Source organism: Cynoglossus semilaevis, chromosome 19 (assembly GCF_000523025.1).
Source record: "Cynoglossus semilaevis isolate Cse_v1.0 chromosome 19, Cse_v1.0, whole genome shotgun sequence".
NCBI classification, from domain to species: domain Eukaryota; kingdom Metazoa; phylum Chordata; class Actinopteri; order Pleuronectiformes; family Cynoglossidae; genus Cynoglossus; species Cynoglossus semilaevis.
The window spans coordinates 11,133,387-11,156,992 of record NC_024325.1 but is presented as its reverse complement, the minus strand read 5'-3'; the positions used below and the strand labels follow the sequence as shown (position 1 = coordinate 11,156,992).

Genomic DNA, 23,606 nt, shown 5'->3' with positions numbered 1-23,606 from the left:
GCCTGGAACACTTGTTTTGTTGTGTGCCTTCACATCTGTGTAATGACGTTAACTATGCTGCACTTAATGTTCATCATATGATATTAATTTCAGGTCTTTAATTCATAAACACAGGCATGTTTCGTGGGGCCACAATTGTTTTCTACGCCATCTATTGGGGAAACGTGGGTATTACAGGGAAAAGGCAGAAGTATAATGATAATATAAATAAATTATATAATTTGGAAAGGTTTGGCAGGATGGATTAAACAGCTGAACTTTTTAAATTCTAGCAACACATTTTGTCTAGTTAATTCCTGCCAACATTTTTTGCTACAATTTTTCTGCTTTGTTTTAGATTACTGCCCCCTACTGGAAAACAAAGAAATGTATTGGCTGATAAACTCATCAACTTGTATTCTAAACATTAAAAGATAACAGCGAGGGCCCATTTTACATAATTTTATAAATTATCAATGTATTTGTGCGGATTCTATACCATCGGTAAGACTGAAATGCTTTTCTATCGACAGAGTTCTTCTAAGAACCTTCTTCCTGTGCTGTGGGAACAGTGGTCAGTCAGTGAGTGGTTCTGTCTGTCTGGACTCTGCAGCGGTTCTGGAGCCGCCGGTCTGCCTGCTGGAAACAGACCAGTGAGCTCATCCCGGCTGCATGCTGAGGAGGGCGGGGCTCCCAGCATCATCAGCACCGGCCATCACTGCTTCATTGTAGGGGCTGCTGCTGATGCTGAGGTTACAGACGAGGAGCGATCAGGTATAGTGATAAAAAAACATGCCGAGGTGATCATATCATGGACACACATTCTGTGACATCAGACTGCAACTCGTGATGGAAATCGATCACACGGTAAGGAAGGAAAAGCCGGTTTTACACGGGCTTTCCATCGCAGTGCTGGGGAATCACTGTGGGCCTGTACTGTAGGTTCGAGTCAGGTTCATCATCATCATCGTCATCAGCCGTGTCAGAAGCATTGTGCTCGGTTTTAATCTCATCTCACACCGTTAACGCGCAGTAACTGCAGCTATTTGGTCGAATGAAATGCCTGCACTGGTTTCAGTCGATCGTGTAGCATGTAGCCTGTAGGTCGGAAGTGGCAGAGCATGGCCTGCATTAGCCAGTCCTTTAAACATGACTGGGATGGAGCCAGTGTCCACCGGGGGGATGTTCATCGTCGTGCATCAACACCATGTATGCTCACGTTGCGTCGAACATTAAATATTTATTTCCATGCATTTCCAATCAGGCCTGGATTGGACCAGAAAATGCTTTCAAATCCAATCCAATCCAAATCAACTGGCGACTTCCAAGCTGGTGCAGTGTAATCCCTCCTCGTTGGACCTCATTGGAAAAATGGGGGAAAAACAACTATGAATCATGACGTGAATGAATAGAGATTAACAGAGAACAATTAAATGCATCATTAGTGAAATTGTATACAGTTCTGTTGTCTGCAAATGTGTAGTATGTGGGAATTTCCTAAAAAAAAAAAAAAAATCCATAGATTGATATAAAGTCAGTCACACAGAAACCATGGGGTTGTCTGCCATTTGTTTTATAAAATATTTCTACTTCTGTAACTGTGGAATATAAAAAGAATATAAACAGAGTTGGAGTAAAATCTCAATGTTATAACTGATAGCATGGACAGTGTCGGTGTGGAGGTTCAGAACTGTTGGAGGTGTACAGCACCACAGTTGCTCTGTGCAATGAAGCTACTGGCTGTTAGCAGTTGGCTCAAAAAGAGCATTTTGAGAGAGGATTTACATTAAATCACAAATGTTGTAATGTTGTAAATGTGCAGCCTAGCTCCCCCTGCAGGGTAGAGAGATTATCTACAATATGACATCCATAAACAAACATTGTTGCATGGTCTCTCGGTGTTCCTTCCATGTTGTATTATAATTTAGTTGAATACTGAATTCAATTTTTTCCTCACAAATAACAGTAATGAAAGTGTTACAATCAGGGATTTTCTCTAAGTTTATCCAATTCCCTGTCGGCAGACTCGCTGTACTTGTTGTTTAAGCTGTTGACGCCTGTTCTTCAGGTGAAGCCAGTGTAGTCTTTGTGTAATTAGGCATGTGCAGCAGGCGGCAGGGGTATTTTCTTCCTGCCTGACAGCTCATCACATTGAACTGCACGGCTGTGTTTTGAAAGGATGCTGCAGTGGTGAAGAGGATGCTGTAGCTCACCAGGGCCTCTTCACTCTTCATGGTACTGTCTACAGTATGCAGCTGCCTGAGGCTGTAACACCGGCCTGGTTCATGCACATCACCCTGGGTAGGACGGCATTTGTCACCCATTTGTTTTAGGGTCAGCCCAGATGCACTAACTGCAGCTGTCCACAATTGTAATAGTTTATAGATCGGTTTGAAGCTGCAGGCGTCTTTCAAAAGCGACATATAATTGATGGTGATTGTGGAGTCACTCGTTTGTTCAGTTCAAATATGCAAAGACAGCAAAAAAGAAACAAGAAAGAAAAGGACGTAGCTGATGCTCTGGGAAGAACACGTGTCCTAGCTTTAGCTGTTTTTTAGGTCATTGTTTTAAATGTTTGTTTTTGTTTCTCAACATTTTACTGCCTTCAAAACCATCGTTTCACAAATTTCTTTTTTTTTTTGTTTCTCAACATTTTACTGCCATCGTTTCACAAATTTTAAATCTATAATGGTATTTTTTACCAATTACATCAAAACACCATTTGGTCACAACAGCGCTTGTTGTATAATACGAAATCAGGCACAAAATGCTGTTAACACCAACTAACATCACAGCCAGAAGAAAAAAAATAGGTTTCATATAAAATCAAATGTCTACTGACAGTACCAAAGAAAACCTTTTTCACCATTCATTATATTTGGTATTGGTCGGACTGTGATGCATGTGATGTCACATCTAGGTCACAGTGTCACTGTGCTCCATGTTGTAGTAATAAATACATGCTCTCATCGATACGCTAACACCCCTGGGACCTACAAACATACACAAACACACAGTCACTGTCAGGGCACGAAGAGCAATCAAAGCTCTGGTCGGTTTGTTTTTTTCTCCAGTGAGTCTGCACAGTTTGATCAGGCAGAACATCTACAGTGGACATTTCCGGGGAAACTCAAATCACTTCTCACGCTGCAGTAAGAAAACATACAGCGCTCTGTAGATAAAAATCTATAAAAAAATTACTTTGATTGGACCAAAGTGGACTAAATATGTTGATGCCCACTGTGTAATACTTGTGTTAATGGTGTGAAATTGTCCGTTATGAGGAATGTCCTGCTCTGACACAAGCCGAGCGTCTGACCTGAAGGCTAACCCTCCACAAACCCACGCTCGCCGTTGAGATTGTATTTAAAACTTTAGATGCTTCGGTGAAACGAAAACTCTTTCCAACATTGTGTGTAAATGACAAACGTGTACACGAGCAATGAATACTGTAGGAGGACGGACGGTGAAAATACAAGATATACAACACCTGTAATTCTGGCCAAAACCTTAAATCTGATTGATTTCACAGAATGTTATGACTAATATTACTGGTAGTGTGGTGGTGGGAGCTGGTTAGTAGTGTTATTTCAAACAGGAAGAGAGCAGTGTATTTAGAGACAACAGCAGAATCATTATGGCAGGTTACCAGGTTAACGATGTTCTGTGATGATTATCATTGGTCATTATGGACCAGTCATCATCTGTTCGCTCATTGGATCACTGAGATGTGATGGCTCATCAGCAACAACTCATTGAATTAGCCTAGCTGATACAGTAGAAAGACAATGATGCTATGTTGCTGATGCTATCACCCACTTCTGCATTATAGATGATATTTTGTGAGTTCTACAGAATACAAAATATTCCTGCTTTCTGCTGTGGAGTTGCGTACCAACAAATAAGGCCTCAGACTTTGAAAAGAAAGAATAATTTGCTGCAAATTTACTCGACCAGACAGCTCACTTTAACACCATTAAAGCTGTAACAGTGTGGTTTGAAAAGTAATTAAAAATGTAATTAAGAATGACACTAATCTGATTGTCTTCTGCTCACAGCATTGGTTTTTGGCAACAGGCACAGAGGGGGAGTCAGACATTTAAAAAAATAAAATAAAAAATGAATTATTTTTGGTAAAACGTAATCTGTTTTGGGGGAATTTTTCCCACACCAGATCATAACTTTTTTATTTGTTTCGTCTCAGGACCGAAGTCAAATTCCATTAAACAATGTTTTCAGAAGTACCAGAAGGTTTTATATTTAAATCAGAAACTCATTCACTCATTTTAAATAAGCAATAACATAAACCAGGGAACACATTATTGTTATTTATGTTAATAATTTTATTGAATCAGATAAAGGTTTGTTTTACACTGATTATGATTATGACACAATACCATTGGTTGATTAGAACCTTCCCCTGCTCACAAAAATAGAATCGATTTTGTGGGTGGTAATTAACAAGTTAGCATGAAATAAGTTAACATGAAATAAACTAGGGATGTTTGATACCAGTTTAAAGTTACCTATGGATATTAAATACAAAGAGCCCCGTGTTATCAGCTCTGCCTGTGGAGTCTGTGAGTGGAATCATAAAGCAAGAAGAAACAAATGTACGGACCTGTACTGATTGGAGCAGGTTCTGTGGAAGAACCAGTTCTCAGTTTTCCCCAGTCTCGGCCTAACTCTATTAGAGTTTAACTCTGTAACAGAATTGTCTGGCCTTTACCTAATGTTGTTACGAGACTGTGTTTACATAACAGCTGTTTGAGTCTGTTTGTGATCTGTTCCAATGTACAGTATTTAAAGTGTTTGATACATCAGGTTGCCGACCGCACCGTCGCTAATGTGCTTGTTTTAGCCTCAGTCTCATGACCTGCAGCAGCGACAGACTCATGATCACTGGCTCTGCGTTCAGGACGTGTAACAGACTTTGTCACACGTCACTAAAGGCAAATGGAGAAGGTAACGGTGATAAGACTGTTCTATTGATCTCAGTGTTCTTTATCATACAGTCGAGATGGCACACGTTAACTCAAGGAGCGTGACAGCTGTTTTTATTTATCCTTTTAACATTATGACCGGTTCCTCTGTCACACAGAGAATGTGCATGTGATCCGCTTTGCTGGGACGGAACACACTGTCATCCAAGTGTAATTAGAAAATGAGTTTATTCATTTTGCTTTGATTTACTGGTCACTGGATTTGTTTGAGACACTTTGTTAAACACTTGAGGTCACACTTACTTGACCTTAGCTACCAGTGTAGGATGTAATTCACTATAAGCGCAGGTTGGACAAGTTGGCTGGTGTCACCTGTCCAGCAGTTTGTTCTCTGACTGATTTTGTGTCTCCTTTGTCTCTTCAACCTTCGACCCCCAAAGCCCTTCTGTCTGACAGGATAATGAGGAGGAGGAGAACTTGGAAACTGTTGCAGCCCCTTAAAAAGTTATGGTGAGGTTTTCATGAAAACTGTAGGAGAGACTGACTAGGATTTGACTCGATGGCCAAGAAAGGTCGTACAAAGGGCGAAAAGCCCGAAGCCCTCATCTCAGCCCTGCAGGCAGCCAATGAAGATCTCAGGTCAAAGTTGACAGACATTCAGATCGAGCTTCACCAAGAAAAATGCAAGGTATCGAGTATTGAAGTATTTATTTGTTGTCATTTATTGACGTAAAAACTTTGTGGTTGACAGTGACCTTTTTTTTTTTGCTTCTCCTAAAAGGTGAGCAAGCTGGAGCGGGACAAAGTGCAGGAGGTGAAGCGGGTACGAGAGCAGGAGCAGCACCGTCACACTGCCATGCTAACAGAGCAGCGGGCCAAGTGGCACGAGGACAAACAAAAGGAGCTGCAAGCTCTCAGGGAAAACCTGACCCGGCAGCACGAGCAGGAGCTGGCTCGCCACGCCAAAATCAAAGACCAGGAGAATCAGAGGCTCAAAGCCGCCCTGAACGCCATACGTGATGGCAGCGGAGAGAAGGTGAGGCTGGAGGTGGCAGTAAAGTTAGTGTTGGACTTCATCGATATAAAAAAAAACATGCAACAATAAGCAGTCTGATCTCCAGGTTCGCACTGCACTGACTCTGGAAGCCAAAGAGGAGGCGCGCCGCTTCTTTGACCAGGAGAGAGTGAAGCTCCTGCAGGAGATAGCGGAGCTAAAGACTGCCAAGAAGCAGACTGACGAAGCGCTCAACAACATGATCCAGGCCGACAAAATGAAAGCTGGGGACCTGAGGGTGGAACACCAGCAGCACCAGGAGCAGATCTCCAAGATCAAGTGGGACTGCGAGAGGGACATCCGCAGACTGGTCCGTTACTGGTGCGTTACAGCCGTGTCCTAAATATGAGCTGCTGTCCTCACCATCGTTTGCTTCTTCTTTCCTACAGGTGGATGAAATCAGATCAAAAGACCGCACCATTTTCTCGCTGGAGAAGGAGCTGGAGTCAACCACCGGGTTCCTGCAGAAGCTGCAGCTTCAGAAAGATGCTCTGGATGAACAGCTGTTCCTGGCCAAGGAGGCAGAGTGTGGCCTGGGAAGCCCGAAAAGGGAGATTCCCGGCAGAGCTGGAGACGGAGCGGAACACTGTGGCAGCCCAGTAAGGACAGGGAGGAAGCAGAGTGGATGAAGAGTGGATGAGTGATGCACCAGAGACTGTAATCTGGTCATGATCAAGATCTACTCTAATCTAGTTGTACTACGTGGTTCTACAGTTAACACAGATACATCTTTATACATGTTCCTAAATTGTGATATTTGGGCTGGACCAGTAAGATCAAAACATGATCCTTTCATGTTCCGTCCTGTTGAGATCTAATAAAATCATAATCCAAAAGAATTTTGACAAATCAAAATTGCAATTGTAATTGAATTCCTTCTAATCTAATACTTTTGTTCCAGGTGATCATGACAAACTCATTTTCATCTCATCGTTTGCTTGATTTTAGGACCTGAGGAGAAACCAGAGACGAGTTGCCGAACTCAACTCAACAATACGCAAACTGGAGGATCGCAACACGCTGCTGGTTGATGAAAGAAATGAACTGGTGAGATGTGAAACGTCAGCTCACATCTGTCTTTCCTATATGAAAGTTAGCCTGATTTAGCCGTTATTAATAGAAGTTAGTGCACTCTGGTGACCCAGGCTAACAAGGTTCAACTGTTGTAGTCGGAATGTTTGTTTTTTAGGGTCACACCTAATGTCTACACAGACCTTACAAAACATCGGCTGGTTCTCAGACAGAGAATGGAGGCTTTAATAGAATAGAATAAAATAGAATGGCCTTCAGTTTTTGATATGCAAAACACAGAAGTACAGTGCAAAGAAACGAGGTTAGCTGCTGGAGCAAAGATAAACAAGAGGTAGCATCCATAGTAAGTTGGTCACGCCCCCCTTCGGGGGCTGAAAAGGTGGTAAAAGGAGGGCAAAAAAACATTTAAAAATACACACATTTTTTCACTACAACGTTTCCCGTTATGTCTTGTTCCTGGTCCACCAGCTGAAGAGAGTTCGAGAGTCAGAGAAGCAGTGCAAACCCCTGTTGGACAAGAACAAGCTGCTGAATAAGAGGAACGACGATTTAACCCAGACGATCCAAAAGTTAGAGGAGAAACTCAAGAGCCTGGCCAAGGAGAACCTGGAGATGGTGAGTGGGGACAGACAGGGACGCTGCGTCCACTCAGAGGGACAGAGCATTGACAGGATCTGTCTCTGGTCTTTTGTCTTTGTGGCTGTTCTTGCGACTACAGAAGGAGAAGATCAGCTCCCACCCACCGCTCAAGAAGCTCAAGTCTCTCAACGACCTGGACCAGGCCCAAGACGACCAGGAAACAGCCTTTCTTAAGCTTCAAGTCCTGGAGCAGCAGAACATCATCGATGAACTGACCAGGGTACATTTTTCTCTGGTTGGGGCTTGAGGATGTGGTTTTGGTATTTAAGAGTTTTATGATACCGTTGATTCTCAAGTTCCTGTGAGAACGTGAGCATTAGAAGAAATGTAAACCGTAAGTGACTGCTGGTGCAATTCCTGGCCATATATGTATATATATTCACTTTTCACATTTTTTATACAGATACAAATTATAAAAATATATATACATAAATTATACAGATATGTCTGTTCATGAATTTAGTGATTTGATTGGGCTCATTTGGTCTAGTTACTGTACATACGTAGATAGTACTCCGGCGGTCCAAAGTTTGTATGGATGTATGGCAAATTAAAATTCTCAAAAATGTAAAATATGCCCTGATTTGTAAATAATTCTGTTAGTAATTGTCACAAAGTTGTTTCTAATTTCAATCTTCTTTCTGATTTCAGGATCGTGAGAAGTTACTAAGAAAGAAAAGGCATAAAAGAAGCTCGAGGCCCATAAAGGTATTTTTAATGTATTTTAGATTCTATTAATATGTTATTACTTGTAATTTATTCTATATAAAATAAAATAAACTGTACATCTCTTGTCTGTGACCTTTTTAAAAATCTAATTGGTTCTCTTTATTTTAAGCAAAAACAATTTTAAACAATCCATGTGTTCATCACACAGGACATTTACGTGTCAGTGAACCTAATTGTTGATGTCTGTTGATTTTTCTCTCTGCAGAGACATATTGTCGTTGACACCTTTTTCGGGTATGATGAAGAGTCTATGGATTCAGAGTCGTCCTCGGTGGCTTCGTTTCGCACGGACCGCACTCCGGCCACTCCTGATGAAGACCTGGACGTGGTTAGAACTTGTCACCTGTCTGAACAAAGTGTAAAGTGACTCTTTTATTTTAATCTTCTGGTTCACCCTGTCATGTCCTAACTGTGTGTCAACAAAGGGGCTCGCCAACGAGGAGTCAGAGCTGCGTTTCCGTCAGCTGACCCGGGAGTACCAGGCCTTACAGCGAGCCTACGCCCTGCTGCAGGAACAGAAAGGAGGAGTACTGGACGCCGAGATGGTAGCCAAGGTACGAACAAAAAAATCCTCCCATTGCCTCAGGAATCTGTAGCCTTCAGCAACTTTTTTAACTAAACATGATCACAGCTTTGGAAGTATTGATGCAATTGAGAGGAAAATAAATAATAAAGCAGGTCAGAATAAAGGTCACAAAGGTGACAAACATGTTGTGGAGCAGTTACCTCTGAAGTGAGATAGAAAATCACTGACAAACAGCTGCGTTCCATGGATTTCTTTTTAAGTACAGTAACAGGAATTGAGTTAAATATAATTGGATTCGACTGGAACATTCAGCAGCGTAAGAACTTCATGTTCCAGAACAGAGGTTGAGACCAAACTGAAAAATGCAAACTCTGAAAAACAATGTCTGTCTGTGAGTTTCTACTATAATTTGTTTGGGATTAGAAGAACTGGAAAAGCCTAGTGGGTGAAGTCTGTAACTGCAATGAAAATCTCTCTTTTTTTTTGATAGGCTCAGGAGCAGATCCAAGCAGATGTTCTCAGGTACAAAGCTAAGATAGAAGACCTGGAGAAGGAACTCACTCTGAGGGGACAGGTATTAAACACCAACATGTGTGTGAATGTAAACACTACATGTGTTTGTCAAGGTGAATGAAGTATTTTTCTGCATCTTTCACCAGGATTCCAAATGGGTGGAGGAGAAACAGCTCTTCTTAAGAAGGAACCAGGAGCTGCTGGACAAGGTTGGAATCTCTCTCTAAAGGGAATAAAAAAAATAATAAAAAAATAAGAATAACTGTTTTACTATGTATTTGCCACTGTGCCCAGATTGAAAAGATGGAGTCTGAGTGCAGTCGGCTGCAGCTGGAGCTACAAGACTCCAGAGACCAGAACGAGCTGTTGGAGTTCAGGATATTGGAACTTGAGGTGAGTCTCTGAGAACTGTTTCCTTCACAGGAGGTTCTGGGGATTTGGTTCCAGAAAATACACGAAACACAGCACAGAGCCCAAAATAACCAGAGTGAAGAGGAAACACTGTAGATCAGTAATCACCAACGTGACCACAGCAATATAATTTAGTTCCCCTCTGATAACCCAAACCTCAGGTTAGGACCTGAAAGGTGGAATTGAACTTGCAGTTTCGGCCAGATCAACTACTTTTTAGAAGATATTATGTGATTTCCCCTATTGTTATGTCTTTCAATAAGTGTGTTTTTTTAATGTTTAATATATATATCGTAGGAGCGTGAGAGGAGATCTCCTCCATTCAACCACCTGAGAATGCATCCTTTTTCTGAGGGGATCAGTGCCCTTCAGATCTACTGCATGAAGGAGGGAGTGAAGGTACAAGGATCAGGAAAAAACCCACCAAACAGCCTTCATTACAAAGATATAAATTAGAATATTTTTGTCAGAGTTTAAGTCTATTTTCTTTTTTATTGTCCTACAGGATGTGTGCATACCTGATCTCATCAAACTTCTAGACATCCTAGGAGACAATGGGGTAATTATGAGACTTTATATATATATAATCTTGTTGTTTAGGCTTGTAATTACAAATGCATTTTTCTGTTGTGGCACAGAATTTAAGAAATGAAGAACAGGTGGCTATTATTCAGGCCAGCACTGTTTTGTCGCTCGCTGAAAAGGTAAGTGTCATTGTTTACAAAAAAAAAAAAAAGCTCACTCTCATTTCTTTATTGAAAAAAAAAAAAAAAAAAGCTCACTCCCATTTCTTTATCATCAGCGCTGCATTGAGTTGTTGTGTAATGTTTGTCGCCCTCTAGTGGATCCAGCAGATCGAGGGGACGGAGGCGGCACTGCACCAGAAAATGATGGACCTGGAGATTGAGATGGTATGTTACAACACTCCCTCCTACAGTACAACATCAGTCATTGCAAGACAACGGTTAGCCTATAATTAAACACAACTACTGATGATTTTTAATAACATTTTATCCACATCTCCTGTTTTATTTTCAAATGTAATCTATAGATTTTTTTGACCTGGTATTTCTCTGATCCGTCTCAACAGGAGATGTTCTGTAAACAGAAAGGATATCTGGAGGAAGAACTGGACTACAGAAAACAGGCCCTGGACCAGGCCTATATGGTAGTGTAATGTATACGTGTGTGACACGGCGCTTTGACGACATATCATGTGACTCATTATGACTGTAATCACATGGTAAATAGTGAGGTCAACTCTGAAACACAACAGTCACGTGAAGAGTGGAAACAGGCGAGAAATGCATTAATAACATACAACAGTCGTACGTTTACTTTAAGTTTTGTTTTTCTCTTAACAGCAAATCCAGGAACTGGAAGCAACTTTATACAACGCTCTGCAACAGGACAAGGTTTGTTCTCCCTCTAACTGAAGTCCCAAACCTGAAGTTATGAATTTCACTTATTTTTTTCCTGATGCTTTGCATCCTAATAGTTATAGTCTCAACTTTAGCCACATGTATTAAATCAAAAGTAAATCAGTGGAATAGAATGAATGATGATCCTGCCCCACACCTTGAGAATCCCTGCCTTAGCCTGTCTTGAACCTGCGGTTCTGTGGTGTTGAAGCTGGTGTTGAAGAATCATCAGAATCACTTTACCTGCTTCCACCAGGTGATTAAATACGGTGAACCCCTGGATGAACTTCAGAGGGAGCAGCTGCGGACCGCCGTGGAGAAGCTCCGGAGACAGATGCTGAGGAAGAGTCGAGAGTACGACTGCCAGATCCTCCAGGAGAGGATGGAGCTGCTGCACCAGGCTCATCAGGTCCGTCTGCCGTTCAACCATGTCATGACCTATATGATTCATGTGCATGTTATAATATGAAAGCTTCATCGATGAAAACAATCCAACAGTATGATTCTACTGATTAATGTTCACAGAGGATTCGTGACCTGGAGGACAAGACAGAAATTCAGAGGAGGCAGATCAAAGACCTGGAGGAGAAGGTGAGACTTTCCTCTGATAAAAGCCTGATGATGTTGAGTTACGACAGATTCTCAGGCGACCTGTTTCTGTTTCTGCTGTGGCTAACATACCTGGAGTGTTCCTCTAACTCTTTAACCCTCTGTCTCTCTTTCTGTCTCTCCAGTTCTTGTTTCTATTCTTGTTCTTTTCTCTTGCCTTTATCCTTTGGCCTTGAAGTCTGTGGTGTGTGGCATAAACGGAGGTAAGAAACGTAGGCTCAGAGTCAAAATGTCAAACCAGTAGCGTCTCCACCGGCATCTGTAATCCTTAGTCTCTAGTTCACTCTAGTTAACCTTAGAGTGAAGCTGGTCGTTGTGCTGCACCTCCATCTGAACCTTCATCGTGTGTCTTCTTCACCTCTCATTCTCTACATCTCACCTTGTGTTACTTCATTTTGTGTTTTATTTCTTCTTTATGTTCTTTGTTGAATGAAAAACATCAAATTCAAATCACTGCATTTTCTCCACTGTACCAAAAATAAAGTTTAAAAGAGACATTCATTTTAACCTCCTGACCCCCATGTCCTTCCCCAAATAGCCCTGCACCCCCTACTTTGGGAACCACTGGTTTATAGGATGTGTACCAGCTGTTTTTGGAAATGGTGTTTTCACATGAACTCCTTTAAATGATCGACGGATAGATAGATAGATGGATGGATGGATGGATGGATGGATGGATGGATGGATGGATGGATAGGAAGAACTCCATTACCTGATATACTACATATTGGAAAAGTAGCAGCTGCAGCAGCTCTCACCTCCTGTGTGTTAGTTTTACGTCATGATTTTTAACCTGTGTTTGTGATGTTTCCAAAATCGTTAGCTATCCATAAAGAAAAAAATGGTTTGGCGATAAAAGTCGACTCTGTGATGTTTGATGTTCCGCAGAAGTCTGTTGTTCCTACGTAAATGTTGTTGTGTTTCCCTGACACGGGCTGTGAAACGCATCACTCCCACATCAGCCACAGGTTAAGAGATTACTGTTGGTGAGGTAGTCGATAATTTATGATTCTGAGCTCTTTAGAAAGTACCTGACTGTGTGTTTTTCCCATCTGACAGTCCAAAAATGTTTATCACAGAAGTCGGGATCAAAGTATTCAGGAATACTCACGAGGTAGTTTTGTGAATTCTGCAGTGGTAAGTGTCCGTTGTAATTCTCTTGTCTTTGTTTCCTGTCTCTCAGGTGGCGTCTCAGTTTGACTACAGTGTTGTATATTTTCTGGACAAGTGTGGACCAGTGTGTGTCATAGCATCAGTGACTGCTGTCAGTGTGAGGTGGACGTGACATGTGTTGGCCCAGGGTGTTCACACTTAAGACTTCCTCCCTCTTAGTTTTTATTTAAATGGCGATGGGGTTGTCAGTACGATCCCCAGGTTGGTATATATTTTTAAAGTGGTCTTCGACCTTGAACATCATTTCAAACAGCAAAAAAAAACAGAACGGAACAAAAAAGAAAACAGAAAGAAAGACGGACACAGTGCAGTGTATGGACAGGCATGCAGGAAAGCATGCGGATGCAAACCACAGACGAGCTTTGACAAATCCAAACCAAAGCCTGGGGAATGTTTTCTCTGCCATGCAGGGTAATATTATGCCACTCAGCAGCATTTAACCACAGCGGGAAACATACACAAACAGAACAAGTCATAAACAAAGAGGAACAGAAACAAACACCAGACCACTGCTTCTCCTCTTCTCCTCTGCTGCTGCCTTTACTTTCCAAACCTGAGAGGATGAACGCCACCTCTTGATGAAAAAGAAGCGAGACATCTCAGGGCTCAGAGTGCAGAAAACAGCGCTGGTCTGGGGTCAGATGATTTCAAGGAACTCCGCGGCCTGTTTTTTGACTGGCCTTCTGTCACTGATCCCAGCCTGGTGCTCGAAAAGACCGAACTCTCCAGAGCGTAGACCTAGGAAACAGACAGAAATGCAGAGAGAGAGAAAGACAAACCTGCACTCCTTCCACCTGGAGCTCCACAGACTCAAACACCTGCAATTCTTAGACCTCGTTTCCACTTCCACCACAGGCCAGCAGACTGAACCTTCCTCCCATTTTTTTTACAGCTCTCACCAACCACATGCTGTGTCCCATGATTCCCACTGAGAAAAACCCCACGTGTACACTGACATATATACATCTGTTGATATGTAAATGTATGATGTTTATTTTATGCTGCCCTCTCCCCATTGACTTCTGTAAAAGTTTGGATTTTTTTTACTCTGATGCAGTTTGAACGGTTAATGTACTAAAAAGAATTCTAATGTGAAAGATTGTTAGGATATGACTTGATAAATGATGAAGTGATTCCTGCGCCATTCACATTTTCTCTCTATTTAAATAACCGGACTTATGTGTAAGCTGCGTTAGTCTGGTTGACCAACAAGGGGCGCTGGTTAAATATGAGTAACTTTGAATGCACCCTTTAACAGCTGAGTACGTTACCTTTATACTAACAGTATTTTTCAGGTGATCGAATTGGTATGAATTTAGTTGTGTCCATTGGTATCTGCAGGCCATAAGGTGGCGTCAGTGAGCAATATGGGGGCAGAGTCTACACCCTGGACAGGTAGATGCACCATCACACAGTCATGTACAGTCAAACATCTACTCACACTTCAGATTTGATTTTTCCTTGTTTTCTAAATAACTTTTTTTTTTAAATTTGATTAAAGAATAAACAATCGTATAAACTGACAGCTGCAACACACACTATACAAAAAGACACTCTGATCTGATCTGATCTGATCTGATTTGATCTGATTTGAGCTGACTGGTGTATCCTAAAGTCAGAGTCTCCTTTTATTTCCTCACTGTGTCTCTGCAGTTCTTTTTATCATTTTTTTATGACTTGGATGCAGATCCACCATGATGCCCCCCAAGACCGTCACAGATATCACCTGTCCATAACAGTCTAGACCTTTGTGAGCTGGCACATATTTTACATTAGAAAAATTCCATGACATATCACCAAACACAAGAAGTGTGTGAAATTAAATCTAATGATCTCTTACTTTCTCAGTGAGAAACCTGGGCCTGTTTAGTTGAACACAACGGTGATATACTCACAGGAATCAAAGAAAGACAGATGAAGATCTTCAAGAGCTCTGAGTGTCTCTCCTTTATTAAAAAAAGGTTTTGTAGCCATTTGTTGCCACCTAGTGGAAAAGTTCTTCTTAGAGCAAGACAAATGAGTAGTAAATTAGTACTACTAATTAGTATTAGTACTAAATCAACTATAATTGCCACATCAATTAGGTGAATATAGCTCATTTACCACTGTACATCTGGTGATCCATAACGGTGCTTTTTTTGTTTATTTCAGGTACATTGAATTTGATTTTTTTTTATTTGTAAAAACCAATGCATTTCATTCATTCTCTGAAACGTGACCTTTCAGACATGAAATAATCTTTCAGACTGTTGTAACTGTACCCCCCCCGCTGGCTCCCCCCATACAGGGAGGCCAAGACCAACTCCACTCATTTGAACTCAACGTGGGGAACAACGGAGACTATTGTTGTGCAAGCTCAGCCAGTGAGCAGTTGCCTTAAATGCACTTTCCCCTCTTGTGTGTTCCTTTCTAACTGTTATTTTTTCAGATGGTTATTGTTATTATTTATAATTATCATGTAATGTATATTGTAAATAGAGTATATGTATATTTTGTTTTTATTTCAGAGAGAATTTTTTTAATCCCCGTCTGTCTTCCATTAGGAAACAAACCCCTCCTTTTAATTTACCCCGGATTATAAAAATAAACTTAAAAGAACTGAAACAATCTCGTCCTTGACTTGATTGCTAACGTGAACTGTTTTAAACTGCTTCATAATTGTACAAAATGAGGAGAGGATCCAGGCAGCTGACGGCTACACTGCAGTGGTTTTGAACCCTGTGATTGGCTGATGTTCCGTCTTGTTTTCCTCATCTTGCACTACATTGTATTAAAATATGAATGCATTTTTAAAAATCTTTTGAGAGTAAATATATACTATATATATATATATATATACGTACACATATATATATACATACATATATACGTACATATATATACAATTTTGTATTTGGACTCTTTAGACGATTAGATGACAAAAAAAAAAACCCTCTTGTGACCCACCTGAGAGTCACGACCCAGTCTTTGAGAAACAATGATCTAATGTGTGATTCTATCTGTGTATGGTAGTATCCACAGAGCTGTGTGTGTGTGTGTGTGTTAACATCATTTAGTGTTTACCATGTGACACACATAAAGACACCAGACAAACGTACACATGACATCCTCAGAGGTTTTTCTAACCTTGTTTCAGCTGCAGCTGCTCTCCAGCCCAACATTAGCAGACGGAAGCAGCTGCTGTGTCTGTTCCCCGCGGCTCTTTTTTCATCACTGACATCATGACCTCCACTTGTGTGCTTTCATCTACACTCATTATGGCTGATGATTATTTTGTAAATAACAACATTCCATGGGGGAAAACAACTTTAACTTATAAATGATGCTAATATGTTATTGTTGAAATTTGGCCAAAATCACAGCAGAAAATGTTGGTGGTTTTCTGTTGTAATTTGCTCAGATTTTACTGCACTTCTGCTCTTCCTCTGTGGCAGAGGCTTCCTCTGTCCCGTCTGTTCTTTTTGTTTTATTTTATAAAAGTGTTTTGAATAAACTGCTGGTCACAGACATGGTCTACTGTCTGTCCCACAACCTCTGTCCAAAAAACAACTCACATTGACTGGCTTTTCAAACAGTGGCCAACTTACCCACTGTCATTGTGCTGCAAGGCTCTTCTGCCAAACCACATAACCTGATTTTGACAAAGTGCTCTTGTTTTTTTTTTTTGTTTTTGTTTTTTGTTTTAGTTTCTGGATGAACATTTACTTAAACCAGTGGAAGTATTTTTGAGGAAAAAACTCCTCCTCCTCCTCCTCCTCTTCCTCCACTCCTGTATCTTCTTCCCTGACTCTCCAGACTCAGCAGTCTCTCAGCTCCTGGTGCTGACACATCTGTGTAAGTCTCAAAACCCAGTCTGAGCTGATATGATGGACCCGAGGTCATATTGATAAGTCATATGGATGTCAAAGGCAGCAGTTTCCCAAATGTTTTCTTCAGCGCCTCCTTTTGCGGATTGGACTATTGTGAAATAACCTAAAGAACCACGCTGAAACCCAGTGACTTCAGCAAAAATGTTAAAAATAGAGAGAGTTTCTTCTTCTTCTTCTATAAAGTGTTATTTTAAAAATCAAAAATATTCTAGTTCTTTCCTCCAGGGGGCGCTACTGTGAATTATCTGCATCCATATCAACCTACCCCCTGCCTCCTCTGTACATTTTCCTGTTCAAAAGTTTCACCATGAACTAAGCTTCTTAAAGCAGAAACCTCCCTGTCCCCTCACTGCAGTAGCTCCATGTCCTCTAGAGGGGCCCGCCCCGCATTTTGAAAACCACTGTTGTTAAGAGGTTTTTGAAAGGACAGCTCCTAATTCATTTTCTGCTGAAGGTTCACCAGAGTACTGTGTTTTCTGATTAGAATGATATGTATATATTTAGATACTTTCCGAATACTTTTGAGGTACAATAAGTATCTGAATAAATACTTTATAGTTTTCATTGTTGACATACTTTTATGAATGAGTTACTGCACCTCCAGTTATCGACCTCTCTGTCACTGTATTTAATCCCTCGGTCTGACTCCTGACTCTGTGGCTCTCACAGACCCACGCACTTGTCCCTCGACCAGATCGACCATGGACCGAGGCAGAACTGAGGAGGACCAGGCTGAGGACGACCTGCCGCTTTATCTCGCACGGCAGCCCCGCAAAACCGAGCAGGTCCCGCGGCAAAGCCACCGCGGTTTGTTCTGCACCGTGGAGGACGCGTTCGAGAATAAAACCATAGACTTTGACGCCCTGAGCTCGGGTCAGAAAAAACACCGCACCCCGAGAATCACGACAGGACGGAGCGGCCATGAAGAGAAGAGTGACACCGGGGCAGGAGAAGACTCTCCTCGGGGCAACAGAGATGTGCCGCAGAGCCTGGGAGAAGAGACGGTGAGAAAACAGAAACTTTGTTGTTTTGATCTGCAGCAGGTGAATCTGACAGACCTGGTGAAAACACCGAGGAACAAATGTTTTCATGTTTCTGTTCAAATAAAAAACAGAATAGAATTCGATGCAGAAAGACAGGGGCAAAAACAGGTTTTGCTATATTGCAAATGCAGAATAATGAGAGACGTCTGATGACCTGCTGTTTGTTTAATGGCAGGGATCAGGTTATTAATGCCTACTAATGGATGACATACAGTAACATAACAGCTCAGAGGACAACTGCAGTCATTGTTTTCTAAAAGTTGGTAAACTCTGTTCAAAGATGCAATCAAAGTAAATTTTAAATTGAAAATCTATAAAAAACAAAACAAATAGAAACCAGACAGTATTATTATTATTATTATTATTATTATTATTATTATTATTATTATTATTATTATTATTATGCTGACCACTCTGTTTTAATGGGGCCCTGAGTCCATGTGGAGCCGTGCAGAGAAGTTGAAGGAAAGGCTGGGCCTTCATGTTTCAGCACCATGGAGAGAGAACAAAGGTTTGAAGTCATGAAGAGGCTCTGACCTTTACAAAACAACTGCAAATACTGTAGCAGCATTTTTATTAATGCATTTTATAAACAAATAAAAACATATTAGTAACACAGGAAGGATTCTCCCTCAATCTTACATTAATGTCTGTACTTCATGAAGCATTACTTTTGAAAGAATGAAGAAAAAAAAAGAAAAAAAAGTTTTGTATTGTGTCAGATGTGAATAAAAATATTAATTACAATAGTACTGCAGTATGTCATTACCTGGCAAATAAAACAGGGTCAAATGAAAACTAATTTACTTTAACATATTATCATATTATCAAACATATATATACATGAACCCTTTAATATCAGCTTCAAATGTATCTGTCTATTAATATAATATTCATGTTGGTTTGAAGTCAGTTCTCCTTTTGTCTCCCTGGGTATTGATTCTGTAGACACTCAGCAGGAGCAGACGTGGACGGAGAGAAATATTTAAACCCATACTGATGTCTGGGGTCTGTCAACTGTCATACACATTCAAAATCATATTAGAAACAAAAGTGATTGTAATGCTGTTTTTTTCATGAGAAATGACAGATATGAATACAACAGTAGTAGTAGTATTTGCAGTAATCCTGATTGTTGAGTTTGATGACTGAGTTTTTTTCTGCCTCCCTCTCCGTCTGTCAGTGTCAGCTGGTTGATGTGCAGAGGTAGCAGGCCTGCAAATCTTGAAGTGTTGGTGACTTCTTTGTGTGAAGTGCTGACATAATGGCTGACTGGCTGACTGACTGACTGACTGACTGACTGACTGACTGACTGACTGACTGACTGACTGCTGTAGGACATGCAGTAGCCTGGGTTTTATACCGTCAGGAAATACGAATATTTAAACAAAAATCATACTTCATTTGTTGGACATTACACATAGTTCCTATATGGCTCAGTCCCAGTCATGTGTCCACTGTTTCATGCAGGTCAATATGAGTGCATTAGTGATGAGGAGGGGGATGTTAGAGGTTGACTGAAGGGGTCCAAACAATGGGGGCACATGGTCAGGAGTGGACATATCTAACATGGCTGTGTGTGTGAGTGTGTGAAGACCTGGTGTGTGTAATGTGTTGAGTTCTGCCCTCACAGCTGCTCCACTGTTCTGTCCCTCTGTCTGAAGAAAATGCAAAGCCATAAAATCCCCGGGTCCTTTGAGCCATTAATGTACGTAAATATTTGATGCCACACACTGCACTTAAATACAAGAAAACATTCATCCGTGTACTTCATGTGACGCCACGGATATTGTTATCTACAATGTAATCTGAGAATTTGGTTATTTTATATTTTTTGGAAACTATTGATTTCAGACTTGACTTTTAGTATTTTGGTTTCACCTCCATTTTCTTTTCTTTTTTGTGAGCTTTTGAGCCTCTTGGTTAATTTTTATTTTCATTTAAATCATTCGGCTAAACGAATTCATATTTATATTTAATTTTAACTTTTAATTTCCAATTTGCTTTTGATTTTCATCTGTTTCTTTCACATTTTTATATTTTGAACCTTTAACGATTCATAGTCATAGTTTTTTTTTTTTTTTACCTCTGTGTGGACGTGTGATTAGCTGCAGCTGTGCACTTCCGCTCACCTTAGTAATGGATGTGTGACGTTTTCGGGAGGATTCAGAGCTTTGTTTGGGCCTCTGCTGATTCTCTTATGTGTGTGTTTTATTATCAACCTTAGCAATGTTGTTGCTGAGTTATTTTTGCCTTCTCACTGCCGTTAAAGACGTTTTAACCGCGTCAGAAAACGGCTGCAACCTGAAAGCAGCATATTTCCGCCCTCTTGTGGGAACATTGGAACATCACATCCTCCCAATCCAGCTGGGAGGGGCCGGTCGTGTGGAGTAGAGCCGCTCCTCTAACACCGAACACAGCCGCTCTACATCTCGCTGACAGACAGAGAGAGGGGAGATCATTCCCTGACGCACCATCCAGGCGAGGGTCGCTGCAGCATCCGTGAGGAAGGGGTAGACTTTTATAACACCGTCGTGATTTTAAAGGCGCAGTCCACTGAAAAAAAGAACAATGTCTTATCAAGGAAAAAAGAACATCCCGAAGATCACAGTGAGTAAAAAGAGCCACTCATGCTGCACGGTGATGGTTTTGTGGCAACTTCGATCCATGATGTTGCATTTTCACTGCGCATCTCACGCGTTAAAACTACGACTACATTTTAATTTTTTTTTTATATATATATATTAAAAAGCCTGCAGAGAGCAGCATACGGGGCGAGGGGGAAAAAGAGAGAGAAATGGCACGGGTGGCCGCCGGTCCACCAGTCTGCTGTATTGTCTTTGTTGAGCGGATCCATGCCTGTGTGGAGCCGGCTCCTCCTTTAATGGAGCCGTGGTGGTGTTTCTGCAGAGGGTGTTGTGCCCTCTGCAGCACACTGCTGTGACTTGTCATGGCAAATAACAATTTTATGATGATGATTCCATAATAATGTTGTTACAGAGATAATCTACATTTTTCATTATGACAAGGCTCAGCCCTTGATGTCTAAATGGCAGGAATGTGTTAGTCACATTAAGCCTTCATAACCCTTATAATATAAATGTGACTTTTACCTTACATAAACATAAACTAAACTGTGCTGAGGTCAAAGACAGTTTAAAAAAATATATTTACTCATTATTTCCTGCAGCTCACTGAGGAAATATTGTGACCATCGCAGAGCTCAAATGTGAGCTTCCATTCATGTTGCAGGCTGGTGCAGAGGGGAGAGTGTGAAGGAAAAGAGGGGCGGGGGTATCATACGCCCATGTGTAATGAGATGTAATAAGCCGGCCTTGTAATGGTTCGCCTCAGACCTGCTCTCAGAGCATCAAGGGTGGAGGTACTGAGCTGGTGTTTTACACCCATTTCGATGCAGTCAGCTGGGTGTTGGTGCCTGTTACGGTACAGCCTCACAGCAGCTGACAAAACGCTGCCATTCCCTGGTTTTTTCTCCCCCGTCTTTGTGAGTTTGTATGAGAGCGAATCCATAACGCCTGCCTTCCATTTCCATTGTTGCAGCTCAGGCTGCAGTCAGGGGTGTGTTGCCCAGCTGTGGGTGACACAGCCTTTTGTCTCCTCCTCACCACTGCTCTGGAACCACAGGGGGGGTGTGGGCTGATACTTAGCAGACACAGCCTCAGGGGGATGTATATTTTATAACCATTAGTCCAAAAATTTTCACCCTACATTTACAGTAGGGGAGTGGTCCTAAACTCCAAGGAGCCGAGGTCCACTGCTGCCATCATCATATTTTTTATAAAAAAGTAGTTCCTGTTCAATGTTAAAACTACACTATTTGTTTATTATAAATACTATAATATAGTACTACAGTACAAACAGCTAACACTAGTAGTATTTTTTTATTTTGAAATGAGCAACTAATGCATTAAATAATAATTTAAAAAAATACGTGAGGTTTGAGGACTGGACGTGGCCCATGGGCCAGGAGTTTGGGCTCCCTGCAGAAGGATGTGAGTCTACTGTGTTATAAAACCAGCAATTATTTTATGCTTTTAATAGAGATATAATGATACAATCATCACACAGTACAATAAGATTCACGGTGTTCTGTTCACGATACGATTTTATCAGGTGAACTCCAGACAAATGAAATCAAAATGATCCTTTATTTGGAAGAACTTTGCAAAATATGATCACCATGTGACATCCATGATGCATCGTTACATCCATAGCTATTATAGTATATAGCTATTATATATATATATATATATCATTATAGTTCAGAAAAGACACGCTGTTGTACAGTCGTCCTCATTGGCCCCAATCACTGAAGCCCAGAAACAAATCTGGAATTTTTGTCCCCTACTGTGGAAAATTAACGTCTGTGACAAAATTAATGACAACGATTTTACTCATTTGATGATAAAACTGCTCTTTGTGGCGTCAGATTATCCACCCCATGGTATAAATGGAGCCTTTTGTTTGATTCATGTTTGAAGTGACCCACAGATGTGGAGTGGAGGGTCAAGTTGTACTTTATCATCCCATTTCTTCTAAACAGGATCAATATTGATAACATGGTAACTTGAAGACCCAACAGTTGACATTGAGATGTTGACTGGTGGAAGCAGGAAGTGTTTTTTTCTCTCCAGAATTCCCTAAATTCAGAAATCTTTTCTCCAATTAAATTGGATTTTTATTTCCAGATTCTTGTGCGTGTGTCTTTGTGCTAGCTGCTGGTAGCAGTCTGGAAACTCAGAGTCAAAGTCAAGTCATTCACAGTCAGACAGGCAGTGGAGAAGGTTTGGATTTGTTGGATTAATGGGTAAAGGATCCTGTGGATGAAGGTGGTCCAACAGTAGAGGAGGAGGTGGAGGACATGCTGAGCTGGAGGCAGATGATCTGCTGTGGCGGCGTCCTCCAAATGAAGAAGAACAGAAGGACAGTGTTCACTTTGTTCTCATGTTGATGCCTGATAGACTGTTCAACGTGGCTGTAAATCCACAGATTAATGAGAAGTTTGTACCTGGCTCCATCCCAAGACACCAACATCAGCTGTTAATTATTCTGCCGTGCTGACAGAACTATTGCAGTATAACAAACATAGAAATACCAGAGGCCTGTCCCACTCCTCCTGTATTTGGGAGCCCGTCTGCTCCGTTCCAGCTGTTTCCTTACGTCTGCTCTCAGCCACAGCGGCTGTGTCAAATTTCTAGGTGTGGCTCTTCCTTTCTCCCCCCTCACATGCTCCCACTGCTGCCTCAGTGTTGTCCCAGGTTGGCACATGTCACCGATAATCCCCTCCAGCTGCAGCCATCGTCTGTGGGCACGAAGCAGGCTCCGGCAGACGGTGGCTCTGCCTGGGAACCGACTGACGCACCACAAATCAGAGCTCCACCACATCAGACTGTACCAATGCCAAACAGGCTGCAGTGAGGTGGGCTTCGGTGCAAACAAAATACCCAGCGGCCACCCAGGCGTTACCGTAGTAAAGCTCACCATGACGACCGATATACAGTTGTGACGGCAACTTCGGTTTGGTTTGTTGTGCAGGGGATTTGATGGAGCGCATGTTAAGATTGTGTCATGCAAACGCACTGAATAAGGAGTCCACATAACTCAGGCCTGTCTGCCTCAATTGGATCCAGACATTTTTTTCCCT

At 41.4% G+C, this 23,606-nt stretch overlaps 2 protein-coding genes across 4 annotated transcripts in view; both read left to right on the top strand.

The window, feature by feature from the left end:
• Window positions 1–421: 421 nt before the first annotated feature.
• Window positions 422–15,145, top strand: jakmip2 (janus kinase and microtubule interacting protein 2). Of its 3 annotated transcripts, XM_008332931.3 has the most exons (24): window positions 422–846; window positions 5,363–5,610; window positions 5,704–5,958; window positions 6,044–6,286; window positions 6,366–6,575; window positions 6,925–7,023; window positions 7,477–7,623; window positions 7,727–7,867; window positions 8,299–8,355; window positions 8,582–8,704; window positions 8,802–8,930; window positions 9,393–9,476; window positions 9,562–9,624; window positions 9,710–9,808; window positions 10,124–10,225; window positions 10,332–10,385; window positions 10,465–10,530; window positions 10,669–10,737; window positions 10,917–10,994; window positions 11,191–11,241; window positions 11,504–11,656; window positions 11,773–11,838; window positions 11,982–12,059; window positions 13,040–13,128. In XM_008332931.3, exons 2-23 carry the CDS (start codon window positions 5,482–5,484, stop codon window positions 12,030–12,032), a joined length of 2,469 nt encoding a protein of 822 aa, XP_008331153.1. In that variant the 5' UTR covers window positions 422–846; window positions 5,363–5,481; the 3' UTR covers window positions 12,033–12,059; window positions 13,040–13,128. The 3 variants fall into 3 exon arrangements, with proteins under 3 accessions (XP_008331153.1, XP_008331152.1, XP_008331151.1); XM_008332930.3 differs by lacking the exon at window positions 11,982–12,059 and having other exon boundaries at window positions 422–753; window positions 13,040–15,145; XM_008332929.3 differs by lacking the exon at window positions 11,982–12,059 and having other exon boundaries at window positions 423–846; window positions 13,040–15,145.
• A 5,179-nt stretch (window positions 15,146–20,324) lies between these two features.
• dpysl3 (dihydropyrimidinase like 3) overlaps window positions 20,325–23,606 on the top strand; it is a 24,495-nt gene continuing 21,213 nt past the window's right edge. The window contains exon 1 of the mRNA XM_008332926.3: window positions 20,325–20,551. Coding sequence (XP_008331148.1) covers window positions 20,513–20,551 — 39 coding nt within the window. The 5' untranslated portion in view covers window positions 20,325–20,512. The remainder of the gene's footprint in view (window positions 20,552–23,606) is intronic.

What these genes read in the sequence shown, in the direction of transcription:
- jakmip2 (XM_008332930.3), top strand. Translation starts at nt 5,482, where the DNA reads ATGGCCAAGAAAGGTCGTACAAAGGGCGAAAAGCCCGAAGCCCTCATC. An exon ending in CCCTGGACCAGGCCTATATG is followed by an intron (nt 10,995 to 11,190) that starts GTAGTGTAATGT and finishes TTCTCTTAACAG; the next exon opens with CAAATCCAGGAACTGGAAGC. An exon ending in ACGCTCTGCAACAGGACAAG is followed by an intron (nt 11,242 to 11,503) that starts GTTTGTTCTCCC and finishes TGCTTCCACCAG; the next exon opens with GTGATTAAATACGGTGAACC.